Here is a 16698-nt window from a genome sequence, read left to right on the forward strand (position 1 = left end):
CCTGAACATATGACCAAAGATTATTGCTAAATATTCATGGTGTATATTACATATATTTATAAAAAACTACATCTACATAAAAGAGAAAAATGAGGGGGAAAAAAAGCTTTAAAACCTTTGGAATTTCACTCACAAGTAGTAAGTCAGTCATACTGGTTCTTTAGAACTGTAGCATGAAACTTGGCAGGAGCTAGTTGCAGAAGTCTGTGTGTGAATGTTCTGCTCAGAGAAGAACAAGGGTTTATAACTGAAACTTTTCAAATTTTAGTCCAGCATTTTCAGTGGCTAAAATACTATACATTTTCTGACTCATGGACTTTGGAACTACAATCATGAAATGAACTGTATCTAAACTGATTAATAAAATGGGTTAATATCTAACCCATTTGAAGATTGGTTAGTTGAATATTTACCTTGATCTTCTTCATAGAAAGTACCTAAATAATGATATCAAGGATATGCAGGAAGACGCAGCAGTAATTACTTCAGACAATTACTTTATGATGTTATATCACATCACAGGATGGTTTTATGCTTAGACTTTGTTTCATGATAAACAGTTAAAAAAGGGATTGGTATTTTTACAACATTCATGCTAATGAAAGACATTCTGTAACTTCACTGCTGAAACTCACTAGACAGTATGTGCTCACTGCATTGTACATTGATTGTTCATTTTCTTCTGAGAAACAGGTGAACTATTATCTGAGGAAAAGCCATAACCTAGCACATACAGTTGAATACATGTGTGTATGAACTTTGTTCATGTAAACAGTGCTTACTGTGACTTTACCAGCTGGCAGGCATACTTAGAGACATGGGAGGTGGGTACAGCTTCTTCTTCAAACTAACGAACGTAATTCAAAGCTCTATTCAGAAAGCTTGGGGACCTCAGAAAAGTGAACTTATACCTATGCTGTTATAAAGCCATACAGGGGCAAGTGCACAGTCCTACACCCGGGGAGGAATAACTGCATGCACCAGGACAGATTAGGGGCTGACCTGCTGGAGAGGAGCTCTGTGGAGAAGTACCTGGGTGTTCTGGTGGACAAGAGGTTGGCCATGAGCCAGCAGTGTTCCCTTGTGGCCAAGGCGGCCAATGGTATCCTGGAGTGCATGGAAAAGAGCACGGCCAGCAGCACAAGGGAGGCGATCCTCCCCCTCTATTGTGCCCTCGTGAGGCTACTCCTGGAGTACTGTGTCTGGCTCTGGGCTCATCAGTTCAAGGAAACTTTTAGAGAGAGTCCAGCAGAGGGACATGAAGATGACTGGGAGCATCTCCCTGATGAGTAAAGGCTGAGAGACATGAGACTGTTCAGCACGGAGAAAACCGAAGAGGAATCTTGTCAATAATTACAAATATCTAAAAGTCAAATGGATGGGGCCAGGCTCTTTTTAGTGGTGTAAACCACCACCACAGGAGCAATGGGCACAAGGGGCCCATGAGGAAAAACTTTTCATTGTGAGAGTGACAGAGCACTAGAACAGGCTGCCCAGAGAGTTTGTGGAGTCTCCTTCTCTGGAGATACTCAAAACCAACCCAGTCACTTTCCTATGTGACCTGCTGTAAGGAACCTGCTTTAGCAGAGGGTTGAGCTGGATGATCTCCAAAGGTCCCTTCCAACCCTTACAATTCTGTGATTCTGTGAGTCCTTGTTCCACAATTACTTTCTGATGAGAAGTCCAAGCTGCTCTAAGAGCACTCATACCTGCTGCTCTAAGAGCACTCATACCTGCTTTCAGACTTACTGCTTAAAAGACAAAGTGACATGCAGGATACTAACAGATAATTCCCTCATACAGACCACCTCTTAGGGCCATAAGAACAGGTACTCTTCGACATTTAGTTACTGAACTCTATACTCACATTTACACTTTCTTTTTGTCAGTTTTTGTGCTTTCCTGTACTCTGTTCTTAAATGTTTCGACTCCTAGATAATAGCTTGCTGAAGATGAAGGGAGGGTTACTATTCTTTTAAGTGAGACATGATACGAGTTCAGAAATTAAGATTTTTTCACTGGAAAAAACAATTGCCTTGAAAGCCACATTAGACTTCCTGAAATCTCAGACATTTTTCATTATCTAATGAGGAGAAAATTTCAATCAGAAGAACAGAAGTGAAGTGGTACAAGAAAACGCATATAAACTTTAGACATCCTTCATAAACCAAGTCCTCTAAGAACACTTAGTAAGGACCCTGAACAAAATGCACCTTTTAGCAACTGATGTTTCTGCTTGTTTTCCATTTTCTCCATGAATCTCTAATATTACTCTTCTGCAGCAGAAGTGCTAACTGACTGTGGTCTTCTGCTATTGACATGTCTCAAATGTTAGGTTTAAAGTTGCATTCAATCCAAGCCTATGTTTGCTTAGTCCAGATATTTTAGCTGAACTTGGTGCTTTGGCAGGAAACTATCTGGCAATTTTAATTCTGCTTTTTATCTATGAATCAACATAGCTGAAGTAATTGATGATGACAATCAGTTAATTTTTCAGCATAAAAAATGCTGCTTATAAATTCAGAGGAAGGGAAAGAGAAGGAAAGGAAATGATGAAGCATCAAAACACAGAGCAGCACTGAAAAGGGGATTGGATGGAGGAGAGTAAAAGATCACAGATAATTTTTTGGGAATGGTTGTGGATGTTCACAAACCTCCCAGTGTTTTCAGTAATCTCATATGCAAATTTTCAGTTGCATACATTATTCCAAACAACCATTGCCTTTATGCTGTTTCAAGTATGCAATATGTATACGGGAGAAGAACATCTTAGCAAGAAATGTGTACCTACGACCAAAAAAAAAAAAAAAAAAAAAAAAAGAAAAAAAAAGAGGAAACAACAATTTCTAATTACCTTGTCATATCTTCTTCCAACTTGTCAAGCATCTCTAAAGAGGAATTCAGTGCAGAAAGGTTTCCTTAGAAAGGAAAAAAGAGGAAATAATTTTGATAGAGCACGTTTAGACAAATTCATTTCCCCACACGATTTTCAGCAATATTCATTATTTTCTTGTTTTATTTTTTTCTTTCTGCAAACAGAGGGCATTTGCATAATGCCAAAAAACAAGAGGCAGCATGCCACATTTCTGTCTTACAGAATAATAATAAAAATAAAAATTGATGCAGGACAGAAGATAGTCACGTGTGATTATTCTGTATCACCATATAGATACATTTAAATGGTTAATATATATATATATATTTAATGGAATATTCCAGGCAACAATACTGTTCACAAGTTTAACATCTAACATTTGATTTCAGAGGACAACCAAATTTGATCCAGGAGTGAATTGATACCAAAGTGGAAGCATCACTCCTCACTTTGGTATCATTCAGTGCACGCCTACCACTCTTCTCTTTTATTTTGGACTTCTGATTTAGCAAAGAAGGCTATTGAGCAAATTAGTCTTTTTTTCTTGAAAGAAGAAAAAATGAGTACTTTCATTTATGGTAGTATGTTTTCTGTTGGATCAAACAGAACAGTTACTAATTTACAACATAGTATGTTAGCAAGTTCGTGTTGCTGACATCAATATCACAAGTCAAGATGCTCAATTTCCCCCAGCTGTTTTCTAAATACAAGTCATTGTTCTCTGCACAGGATGTATTTTTACCTGTAAAATTTGTGTCACCAGAAGTAACAAAACTATCAGTCATGTCACCAAAAATTATCATTGCTATAGGGAGACTGCTTCCATGGGCTATTGCCAAGAGAGAGCCAAATATCATTAATAATTTGTCTGTGCAGCTGGAGTATCGAAACTGTGAACAAGAAGAGAAATTCATTTTCATTGATGTACTAGAATATTAACACAATGTTATGACTACAATATCATGAAAGTCAAGAAAAAGCTATGAATTGTATACCTGGTTTTCACAGAGCTACATCTTCATCCACTTTTACAAATTTACAAAACAACTTACATGTAAGAAGTAAATTATTCTAATATAAGAACTTCTATATAATGAACTTTCCAATCCAGAGGTCTGTACTATTTAAATTTATCAATATAACAAAATATCAACAAAGGGCATAGAGGCCACATAAAATCAATGCCATTTGTTCTCTTGAATTTTGTCATTTGAAATTCAGAATATAGAAAATTTTAACAGCATTGTGATAATTAAGGCAGCAATTATTTTTATCATAAAATCATTATTATAGAGTTAGAAAAATTATTCGTAATGTACCATACATATTATCAAAGCTGACTGAATTCCTAAATACCTCTTGCTATTTAACTCAACAGCTCTTCTTTTATAGAATGATGGTTTGGGTAGGAAGAGACCTGGAAGATCATCTAGTTCCAACCTCCCTGCTACAGGCGGGGACATCTCCCTCCAGACCAGCCTGCTCACGGCCCCATCCAGCCAGGCCTGGAATGCTTCCAGGAAGGAGGCACCTAGAGTTCCACTAGGCATCCTGCCCCAATGTCTCACCACTCTCACTGTAAAGAGCTTCTTTCTGATATCTAATCTAAATCTACCTTCTTCCAGTTTAAAGCTATTTCCTCTCATCCTGTCACTACCTGCCCTTATAAAAAGTCCCTCCCCATCTTTCCTAGAGGCCCCTTTCAGTTACTGGAAGGTCGCTATCAGGTCTCCTTGGAATCTTCTCTTCTTCAGGCTGAAGAGTTCCAGCTTTCTCAGCCTGTCCTTACAGGGGAGGCCCCGTCTTCATGGCTCTCCTCTGGACCTGCTCAACAGCTCCATGTCCTTCTTGTGCTGGGAGCTCCAGAACTGGGCACAGTACTCCAGGTGGGGTCTCATGAGAGCAGAGTAGAGGGGTACAATCACCTCCCTCGACCTGCTGGTCACACTTCTCTTGATGTAACCCAGGATACGGTTGGCCCTCTGGGCTACGAGCAAACATGGCCAGCTCATGTTGAATCTCTCATCAACTGACACTTCTCGTCAGTGCTGCTCTCAAGCCATTCTCCACCCAACCTGTATCCGTGCTTGAGGTTGCCCTGACCCAGATGCAGAACCCTGCACTTGGCATTGTTGAACTTCATGAAGTTGGCATGGGCTCGTGTCTCAGAGCCTGTCAAGGTACCTCTGGATAGCAGAGAAAAGTCCTTCCCAAGGACCCTCTAAGTAGCATCTAGAAAGCCATTGGATGGATTCTTCACTCTTCCAGTTGTACTGATTTAAATTACATTGTTATTGCAATTGTACAAGTGCAAACTGGTACAGCAAAGCAAAACTGAGTCACTGGCCAAAACCTTGGGCTATAATTTTATTAATAGTAATTTCTATATGATTCTTGCTTTGTACACACATTACATCTACAAAATGTAGAATATCTCAGTTTACTAATAGAGTATCTGGGATTTACTTTGAGTAAACATTAACAAGCTATTTTAAAATATAAAGAAAATTTAAGCTTTCTGGAACCTTAAGAACTTTTATTGTCCAATTTTTAATTTTAAGTTTAATGTGAGCCATGGTTGTACCCTTTATTGCCAACTCCTGTGACAGCCTAATGAATAAAGGGTGAGATATATGTGATTGGAGCATGACTCAGGTAATTTAGAGGACAGGATGATATTTGCAGTCTTAGTTATAAGGACTCCATTTTCATTTTGTTGGAAGAAACAAAAGAACATGGAAATCATAACTTACTAAAAAAACAAATTGAGCACAAATTTAGCACGATAACTTCCTACGGGAAAGCTTCTAAGCACTCATAACAGTAGTAAGATCATTTCTTTAATACAATCACTTCCACCAGAGAACAGCTTGGTTGCCACAGTATATTCAGTATTCTGTAATATAATTTGGTAGAGACAAGACCATATATATAGTATTCTTAACATTATTTTAAGCATTTAAAACATTAAAATTTAAAATGTGCACACACGTAAAAATATGCACACATATATATGTATAGCATAAATCTTACCAGTGCTAACGGGCTGACCATTTTAGGCTTTTCCCCTTTCTTCTTCTTTTCCTTCCTTAAGAGATGTGATAGTTTTAGTGCGTTTAAAACCCATCAATATTTCACAAAAATAATAATGTGATATATTAATACAGTTCAGACAAAATATAATTAAGATATGATTTTATGGGAAACAAACCTATGTAAAACAAATCTGATTCATTAAGAATTCTTGGATGTTTGTATTTAAGCCTCCAGGTATGTAAATAGCATCAGCTCCTGACTACTATAAATTCAAATGAAGGCCTTCACAGTTCTCCCATCTCAAGGCTACAACAACACCAAGAGGGGCTCATGGCTCTCCTTTCCAATCGGGGAAGTTGTGAACTGAAGTGTTATATAGATTTCAAAACAGGAAAAAGGAAGACAGCTTATAGAATTAGATGTTCTCATGCAGGGGGAGTAGAATAAATTAAAAGCATGTAAAACATCAATTCCCTGATGTACTTTTACTTCTAACACATTTTTTTCTGATGATATCATATCCAAATGCCTGTTATAACTTCACTCTTATTTTGGAATTGCTTTTCAATAAATAATAGTCAATCCTGTGGACAATTTGTGTTTAATAGCAAAAGAGCTTCCATCATCCTTCTGCACCAAATGAATATGTCAATGAATGCTAATCATAAGCTGTGCTTTCTGCTCTTAGGCTGTATCATTAAAATAAATTAAAATATGAAATTCAATAAAATACAAACTAAGATAATGTAATCTTATATGCTTCCATAAAGAACATGTTTACAGTGTATAAGAATATTTACTTTTTGTCTTCTGGATCTTGATCCTGGATGGAGGTAGCGATCTCATATGTATTTCCATCGACAGTACGCTTCTGCTTTTCATCTTCAGGATGCATTTGAAATTGAATTAGGATAGTTTTCTGTAAAATAATACTGAAAAACATACAATTCTTAAGGACAGGAATTTCAAAGACCGCTTGTTTGACAGAAAAATATACTTATTGAAATCAATAAAATTATTAATGTCGCACTTTGCAAGTGAATCCTAGCAAAGGGCAAGTATAGACCTGTTGAAAGAAGCAGATACGTTTTGAATTTGCTTACAAATGCCTACATTTTTTTTGTTTTAACTACTTGATAGCTGTGGATCTTTCATTTAATGTCATTTGAATGATAGAAGCATATTCCCTATACTTCAGTATAAATTAAAAAAAAAAAAAAAAAGAGAAAGTATATGCTTATTTAGAAAAGAATGAAGCTATCTGGAGTTTTAGATGTTAGTGAGTTTAATAAAGTATCTTAGGTTTAAAAAGAAGTGCACTGACTCACCGTGGAAGTCGTTCTCCGTTTACTTCTAGCTCTCTGAAAGATCATTTGAAAATCAACAGATTAATATGACTAGGACAAACAGCATGGGTGGACTTTGTTCTTCTTATGCAAAACAGATGATGATGAACAGCTTTGTCTCTTTTTTTTTTTTTTTTCTCTCTCATTGCCTCATCTACACTGGGAGTAAAGTGTATGCACTTTGGACCCTGACTCCCTTTCCTAAAAGAAATATTTTAAAAGTATCACCTGTGAAAATAAGTCTGAAGAGTCACTTCTTCACAACTCTGCCTAATTATGCACCTTAAACCTTCCAGAAATCCCGGCTTACCTTCTCACATATGGTGCCGAATGTTCCAGGTGACAGTGACACTTGAAGGTAAATCCATTCTTGAGCACCCAGAGAGAATGAAACTGAGTAATGCAAAAAGAGTGAGCTAATCTTTTTTTTTCTTTCCCCTTCTTCTAATCCTAATCCAGGGAGTAATATAACCTGCAAGGAAAATGCAGATTAACAGAATTACAGAGTCTGAGCATGGCTGATGTTGGTGGAGACCTTTAAGTACAGGTGGCCCAGCCCTTGCTGCAGCAGGGGCACCCAGAGCAGGTGCCCAGGCCATGTCAAAACAGCATCTGAAGATCTCTAAACGAGACCCCATACAGCCTCTGAGTACCTGTGCCAGTGCTCCGGCACCCACACAGCACAGACTACTCCTGGGCTTCAAGGCGAACTTCCTGTGTTCTGGTCTGTGCCTGTTGCCTCTTGTCCTGGCACTCGGCACCACTGAGGGAGCCTGGGCCCATCCTCTTTGCACCCACCCTCCAGATATTCATACACCTTGATAGGATAACTCCTGAAGTGATCGAGGGCACTTGACAATATATGTCCTGTTAGCAACTAGGCTAGTGTGTACTCTTTCTGATTTCAGTAATTGCAGAACAGCAAGATGAATTACAGATACAATTTTAGAAATGGCTTTGAAATAGTTCTGGTCAGCAGAAATTTTCTCAGGTAGAATTCTTCTGATTTCTGAATGCACATCTATTAAAATAGATATGTTAAACACCTCTACATGTGTTAAACTTATAAAAAGTCAAATAAAAAACCCTGTCCTAGAAAACAAGTACATTTTTAAGAATTTCTCTGTAAGTTTCATACCAGTTTGTTCAAACAAAACTTACTTAATCTGATAATTGCACAAAATTTGAGGTTAGAAAAAGATCACTAAATCTCTTTTCTGCTGTAAATCCTTACCTAACTACCAAGGGAAGCCAGTTGATGTAACCTTTTTGGATTTCATCAAAGGTTTTGATACTGTTTCTCAAAATATCCTTCTGGGCAAAACATCCAGCATACAGCTCAATAAAGACATAATGTGATGAGGGAGCAATTGGCTGAGGTGTTGTACTGAAAAGTTCGTAGTAATTGGGTTACATCAGGCTAGAGGCCAGTTACTTGTGCAGTTCTGCAAGGCTCTATTTTAGGTCCAGTTCTCTTCAATGTTTTTATCAATGATTTGGATGCAGGACTTGAAGGTATACTAAGTGGACAACACTAAATTGGGAGGAGCTATTGACTTCATTGAGAGTAAAGAGATCTTGCAGAGAGATCTTAAGAAATTAGAGGGCCAAGCAATTATCAACCACGTGAAGTTTAAGCAAGTGCTGGATTCTGCAGCTGGGATGGAGCAATCTCAGATATTTGTACAGATGGGAGGACAAAAGGAGGGAGAGCAGCCCCACAGAAGGGAGTCCAGGGGTTCTGGCTGACAGCAAGCTGAACATGAGCCAGCAGTGTGCCCTGGCAGCCCAAAGGGCCAACCCTATCCCGGGGTGTACCAGGCCCAGCACTGCCAGCGGGCAAGGGAAGGGAAGGTCAGTTGGCTACCTGCTTCTGCGCTCCATTTCCCTTCATGGAAGTTGTTTCATTGAAGACAGAGCAATACTTCCTGGATATTACTTTTTTTTCAGGATCTTCATTGTCAAATATTTTTTCTATGTGAAAATACTTATAAATATTATCAAGATTTACTCAACTCTCTATTTACTAAGGCAGTCTAATATGTCTAATATTTTATGAATAAATTGATAGTCAATTTACTTCTGGAATAGCAATAAATAAATAAATAAATAAATAAATAAATGAAAAAAAATTATGAGTCTTATGATTTCTGGTGAAGTTTCAACTGCTTATGCTTCCAGAAAAGAAGTTGTGTTGAGAGATTCCCATCTCAGAGATTTCACATTGGTGCAATGTATCCTTGTATCTGGTGCAAGCCAGCAAAGGGAAAAATCCAATTAACATATGATTTGGAGTAGACAACTGACACAGAAAGTTAATCTAAATTTGAAACCAGATTCAAAACACTATCACGTAACGGCCTATTATCTTTTTTTTTTTTTGGAGAGATTTATCTTTTAAAGATCATTTTAAAGATTTTCTTCTGTAAAGATTTTCTAATAATATCAAGAAATACTAACCTTTTTAAATCTTTTTCAATAAAAATAGGGGAAAAAAAGAAAAAAACTGAAACAAATAATTCAAAGGCTTTGTGCATAATCATAAGAAAAAAAGGACACATTATTTTTTTATTTCCCTTTAAAGATGGAGATTTGGATTTTCCAGTATAGTCCAGGTATATGAAATGGTGGAGAGTGTCCCAGAAATTCTATAAAAATTCTAGGGCATTGAGCCCTAGAATAGGTTAGAACAGCTGTGAATGAGCTCTGAATTACAATACTCAGGAAAGTCACGTTCCATTTTAGCATCCTCTCTTCTGATAATCATGCTGGAGAAGATTACTATTTTATACAGGAACTGTAGAGGAATTCTGCCAACTTGGCCACTGCTCTATCAATAAGAATTGTCCTACAAAAAGAAAACTGTTGCACAATCAGGAAATAATAATTTCATGTTTCCAAAACTGTTTCATATGCTCAACCACAAGATAATTCCTATTTTGCCAGCCAATGATGTCCCTGGTAAGATCATAACAGTGTAATTAATTAACCAAGGGCTTTGAATTTTCATGCCTTCCTCACTGAATCTCTTTGCATGGACCCCTTTTCCCATGCACAAAGAACAGCATACACACAACTTCAAAATGTACACAGTTACTGATTAGTTACTGCACCCAGAAGTTAACTACTCTGCATTAGCACAATCAACACCCTGAATAAAAAATGAAAGAACTCTTTACCGGCCAAGAAGTTCTTGGTGAGGTGGGGTAGGACTAGTTGTCATTGCTCTAGAATGGATCTGTGGTGTGGCTGAATTGCCATCTTCCAAATCCCTGTTTTTCCCTTCATATTTTATCCCTTTTCATGATAATTTTTTCCCTCTCGAATCCTTGAATTGCTGCCTATCTCCGTTTCAACAATCTCACCTCTGTCTGTGATTTTGCATTCTTATCTCGAAGGATTCCCCTCTATTAACTCTGTTAACTTTTTTTGCAGCTCTTTCACAGATTCTGGTGATTTCCTCAGAATTCTGAGAGGATTATGCAGCATTATCTTGGGTCATAGATAGCTGGACTTCCATGGAGGAGGGAAAAGAGGCTACAAAATCAAGTCATTACACACGAAATAATACTATTAATTTCATATCCTGTACAGAACCCAAAGCTATTCATATTGATTTACTTCCTTCTACAGCCCTATTTAAATTGTATTTTATAAACATTTTCACTCAATTCTAAGCAATTTCTGAAAAGTTTAGATTACACAGGATATGATGAGAATAAAAAATTTCATTGTTCAGCATCCCCCTACAAGCACTGAACTCTAATGATCCATTTCTTTGTCTATTCCACAGTCACAGTTCCTGTTTATCCTCTTTCCATCTCTCATTCTTGACAGATATTTGAGTTTTGTCACTTTGGTAATGTCTAAAAGCAAACATGAAGACTTTCAGACTATCTAACTTAAACTGCCCTTGAGACACATTAGACCTATCACCCCTTTCCTAATCACAGCAAATAGGAAGAACAATTTCTTCCATTCCACTTTACAATACTTCTGAAATTTTAATGCTGCTTTTGTAAGTGCTGTCTGTCCACTCTAGACAGCACACAAAACAACAAATAAACAAAAATTTTGTATAAGTTTTCTTGACTCAGTTTGTTTTATTGATTTTTTGACATTGCTATTCTCTGGACTTCACAGTTTTATTGGGGAAGTGTGAAACCTCCATATTTCTCACAAGCCTTCACTAGATGCCTATCAAAATGATGAGAAGTGTTTATTTGCACCAGAAGCAAATTTGCACTGGATTCCTCCGGCCCAAGTGCAAAACTCTGCACTTTGCTATGTTGAACCTCATCAGGTTCACCCAGGCCCACCTTTCTAGTCTGCTGAGGTCCCTCTGAATGGCATCCCTTCCTTTCACCGTGTCAACTGCACCACTCAGCTTGGTATTGTCAGCAAACTTGCTGAGGGTGCACTTGATTCTGTCATCGATGTCACTGGTAAAGATGTTAAAGAGCACTGGTCCCAAGACAGACCCCTTGGGGATGCCACTTGTTACCGGCCTCCACCTGGACATAGAGCCATTGATGACCACTCTCTGTCTGCGGCCTTTCAATCAATTTCTTATCCATCGAGTGGTCCACCCATCAAATCCACATCCCTCCAATTTGGAGATAAGGATGTGGTGGGGGACCATGTCAAAGGCCTTGCTCAAGTCCAGGTAAATGACATCAGTTGCCTTTCCCTTGTCCACCAATGGACAAATAAATAGCTTTAAATAGCCTTATTTACAGATAGTAGGGTTAACGCTTCCTGTTATTAATACTATCACTTCTAGCAGCATACTGCCAAGTGCCACAGCTCTTTACACTTCACATGCCATGACAGTCATACAGCCCTGACAGTGAATCCTGCTATATCCTTCAGGAAGAAACCACTTATGATATCAAGATGTGCCTGCCTGTGATCACTTCGCAGTAAACAATGATAAATTATTGACTATAATGGTGTTAAATTATTAACACTACCACCAAAGAGGAATTAACTCATCATGCAGATCTCTATCCATTAGAACATAAGATTTCTGCATATGATGGCCAGACACATTATGGCTACAATTAGCAAAGAAGCAATTACCCACAGTCATTCTATTGACCCAGACTAGGTGCTCCAGTCCCTCTTATTCCATAAAGGTTCATTAATCTTAATTCCCATGAATTCATTTCCTAAAGTCAATCAGAGCTCCTTTTCTTCCCCAACACTCTGAGGCACAAGCTCCTTGTCCACTTGCAGCTTTAAGCCATCTTTAGCCCAAGGTCTGTCAACAGTTGCAGCTGGTGGCAGAGAGGATGGAAAAAGGGCAAGAAGAGGAAAACATATTGACATTGATCCTAAAGAAGATACATTTTTCTAATCTTACTCACTACAAGTGTTAGTCTCCTGTGGACTGGTTCTTTACCAGCTATCATTTTCATTTTCTGCTGCTAGCTCCTGAGTATCTGAAAGTTTCTGCAGTGTTGATCAGCTATTTATAAATTAATATATAATAGAAAATGTTTCTTATGCATGAGAGAATTTACCCTCTGTTAGAATGATTTGTGAGCATGCTCTTAGAGAAAAATTGTGAAGTGCGGCTCATCTTTGATACCAAAAAATGCTTTCTTCATGGAGATACCAAAATGCCCAAGACTCATAACTTAGTCTGGTTTCTAGTCGGCATGAAGTGTGATAAATTTATTCCCATGCTACTAGTCAGATCATCTCTTCTGCAAGCCGCAGCTTCTCAAGTCACTAAATGAGCACAATTCAAGTTGCCTCTTTGCTGGCCAAACATGACACAGAGAGGGATAGCTGTATAGCATTTAGATGCCAGTTTTTGATTGCTGATCTGCTTTATCCTGTATGCTTAACGTTTTAAATAACAGAAAAGTTCTCTTTGCTAAATAATATCACACTTTTGCTAATTAAAAACTAAAATGAATGGCAGTCCTAGGAAAAAAAAACCTAAGCACCATTTTAATAACTCAATCTTCTCTTCACAGCAACTATCTCAAATATTTTTTTAGCAGCTCCCTAGGGAACATATAGACCTTAATATAATTTCATTAATATCTATACTACAATAACTTAATTGTTTTACTTAAACATTTCAGTGTTCTAAGACAATTTCTCACCTATTGAAAATACCATTTTTCTGTTCTTTTATTTTTTTTTTTCAATTGAATCTCATTCAACTTCTAACAAGATGGCACACTGTAAGTTCAATAAAACGTATTCAAATTCCAACAAAGTTTATTGTTTTATTCCCAAGCATTATCTATTGATCAAGGACAAAACATCTTTTTCCCATGTTTTTATCACTGAAACTTCAATTCATTAGACTTCTGCCTTGCAAATTTAATTTCCACCTTTTTTTTTGTTGTTCATTTAATACTCATTTCTAAGCAAAAATTTTAAAATAAATAAATTTTAAAATACAATTTTAAAATAAATATAAAAGCAACATTTCATATTAAATAGCAAAAAGATCAATGAAATTTAAGAAGTGATAAGCACAGTCAAACTCAGAGAGTAAGAGCGGTAAACAGAGACCATCCTGCCTAATAAACAGTGGAAAGAAGCAATGCAAAGAGCCACTACAAAGGATTCATCTAATCAGTATGTCTCACGAGTCTCCCTTAATGCTTTATCCCTTTCCCTGTGCGGACTGTGAAACCACAAGATGATTTCTTGCATAATTCCCAGTCAGAATGTGAGACAGATACTACAGCACAGAGCAAGAAGCACTCAGGAATGTCTCCACAAAAACTCAGTGTTCACAGGGACCCTCAAACCATGAGGCTTTGGACAGTGCTGTAGTTCCATCAGCAATACCTGAAGGAATGCTGTCATCTGCACATAGCCAGTTACTTCACCCTTTGCTCCCTAGGCTTCCTGCTTTGAGTCAACTCTGAGTCACTTGCATGCACCCGTTTACATTCCGCTTGCACACAATGACATATGACATTGTAAAGTTCATGACCTGAGAAAGATCCTTCAACTTCCTTTTATAGACAGCAGCAAATAATGAATGATTAACAGCTCATCTTGTCTAAAGAAAGTGTTCAGTGCAGCCCTGGTTCCAAGTCACAGTTCAGTGAGAGCAACATATTCATTCACTATACAACAATGCTTCAAGCAGCAGTTCTCCACTCATTTGAGTACTTATGTCAAATAATGATACCTGCTACTGTAAGAGGAGGTCTCTATTCCACCTTCAGTGCGTCTGTGCCATGCACACTAGGAATGTTGTTCCAGTTGAAATCAGAGATCCTAGGGCTCATGACCACAGAATCACAGACTCCTTGAGGTTGGAAAAGATCACTAAGATCACCTCCTCCAACCATCAACCCATTCCTACCATGTTCACTGAGTCATGTCCCTCAGTGCTACACCTACACATCTATTGAACACCCCCAGAGCCGATGACCCCACCAACTCCCTGGGCAGCTTGTCCTGGTGTATCATTCTTTCTGAAAATAATTTTTTTCCTAATATTCAACTTGAAACTCCCATAGCACATTCATGGCTTGTAATCAGTTCACAAAAAAGTCCATTGCATTGGCAGTGGACTACAACAGGGCTGGGTCCTATAGCCAACACTGATTCCATGGTGCTGTGTGCATGATGGAAGAGAACACATCTGACTGAGTCATTTCTGAAACACCTTGCCAACAGATGAGCAAATCTGCCTATTACTGTGTGTGACAGGACCAGGAGAAGCTTTTCACACACCAATTCAATAGTCCAATTCTAACATACATGTATGTAAAATCATACGTTTACAAGGAAAAAAAAAAAAATGAAGTGCTTACTGTGGTATTTCATCTTGTTCCAAATGCACCTGCGACTAATATTGCTTCTGAACACTGTCATGGTGGGTCACTTCACAGGACAGAATTAGCACCTGTTTTCATATTTCAAATAGACTTAACTGTTTAAGAGTAGTAGGTCTTTCAGGGAAGGTATACATACATGCTTATGTAAGTTCTAAAAGTGAAGATAACTGTATAATATCATGACTGCTTGAATGGTCTTATCGTATACTGGAGGTTAATTTAGACAAACATACTTAATGTATTACGGATTTCTCACTTTTCATTCACCTCTGGCAGCCACGTAGTTCATTTTTTCTGGGTTCACGCAAGTGTAAAGGTAGGAGAGGAGAGTAAAGCCTACTCCGAGATTTCAAAGTAAGATATTCTCTATAAATATTTTAACCCCAAGAGTGAGTCAAATTTATTATTCTGTTTTTCTTGATGGACTAAAACTATGGCAGTGATCAAAACATATTTGTACTAGTACGGCAATAAAAAGTGTCTTATTTTGACAATGGTTAACGAGGTATGATGATCTCCTTTCAATGGATTGCATGGGTAAAGATAAGAACTTGATTATCATGCCATAATATATGAGTCACAGATGTGCTAAACCATGATAAGAGAGAGGGAAAGCAATAACAATGCTTTTCTCTGAGGAAAATTCCCTTTTTTCTTCATATGTACTTATAAGAACAATATACATATATACATGTAAAAATAGTGATGGACCAAAAAAAAAAAGAAAAGAAAAATGATAGCAAAACTTGAGTAGAAATAATAGCAAGTAATGTTATGAAAACCCTCTCTTGTACATCAACTTTGATCTGGATGCTGCTAAAGATGGACTTGTGTCCCTCTTTTGATCTGTGTACAAAATACTGTCCTAAAAACGTTTAAGAGCAAGTCCTTAGTTTCTAATAGCTAGGTTTACCTTACAGTTTGTGCAGCGAGCCATTTACAAACTTGAGAACAAGTGCTGAAAGCTGTTCCTGCTCACCCTAGGAGCTCTTCTACTTCAGTAACGTTCAGCCAGGACACAACTGTCAATTATTCAGAGCAATACACATAATGAATATGTTAATATTTCTCTTTCCAGAAAGAAACAGGAAAACTCAGACCCCAACTCTCTTGAAAACTATGTTACTGTGAGAGCAAAATAGGCTTCTGTGAACGAGTGACACAATTGCAAACAAACCAATGGTAAAAAGAGACTCCCACTACTGCCTACTCCTTGATTGCTCCTAAAACTTGGGATAGGATAACAGTAACAACTGACTTGACTGCAGCATAAACAAGAGTCATTGTTTAAACCTCGGGGCCAGCAAATTCAGAAACTTGCACAATGTAGCTTGCAGACACTGAGATTTAGCAGCCTTATCTAGGAAAGATTGCATACCCCTTAAATGTGCAGCATCAGAATGAGGTATGATTATCTGCTAGGAAGAACCTCCTGTATGAAATTTACTAAGTATCATCTCCAAGCAGTTACTGAGCCCTGCAAGGAGATTTAGCTAGCATTTTATCCCATCTTGAAGAACACCACAAGAATGTAAAATTACACACATCCTTGAAAATTGTTGGGATTGGCATACAGACATTGATCCAAGCATGCTGTGGAGTTAACAGAATCACAGTA

At 37.7% G+C, this 16698-nt stretch overlaps 1 protein-coding gene across 2 annotated transcripts in view; it reads right to left on the minus strand.

Moving 5' to 3' along the window:
• LOC100303709 (ATP-dependent translocase ABCB1) overlaps positions 1-16698 on the minus strand; it is a 46780-nt gene that overhangs the window by 26956 nt on the left and 3126 nt on the right. Inside the window, exons 2-7 of one of the 2 annotated variants that reach the window (XM_085227363.1) lie at positions 7568-7729; positions 7240-7272; positions 6712-6843; positions 5909-5963; positions 3618-3765; positions 2855-2918 (exon numbers count right to left, since the gene is read on the minus strand). In XM_085227363.1, coding sequence (XP_085083489.1) covers positions 2855-2918; positions 3618-3765; positions 5909-5963; positions 6712-6806 — 362 coding nt within the window. In that variant the 5' untranslated portion in view covers positions 6807-6843; positions 7240-7272; positions 7568-7729. Of the gene's footprint in view, positions 1-2854; positions 2919-3617; positions 3766-5908; positions 5964-6711; positions 6844-7239; positions 7273-7567; positions 7730-16698 lie in introns of those variants that run through there. The other variant, XM_010712600.3, reaches the window with a different exon arrangement.

The sequence above is a fragment of the Meleagris gallopavo genome, chromosome 6 (assembly GCF_905368555.1).
Source record: "Meleagris gallopavo chromosome 6, MGAL_WU_HG_1.1, whole genome shotgun sequence".
NCBI classification, from domain to species: Eukaryota; Metazoa; Chordata; class Aves; order Galliformes; family Phasianidae; genus Meleagris; species Meleagris gallopavo.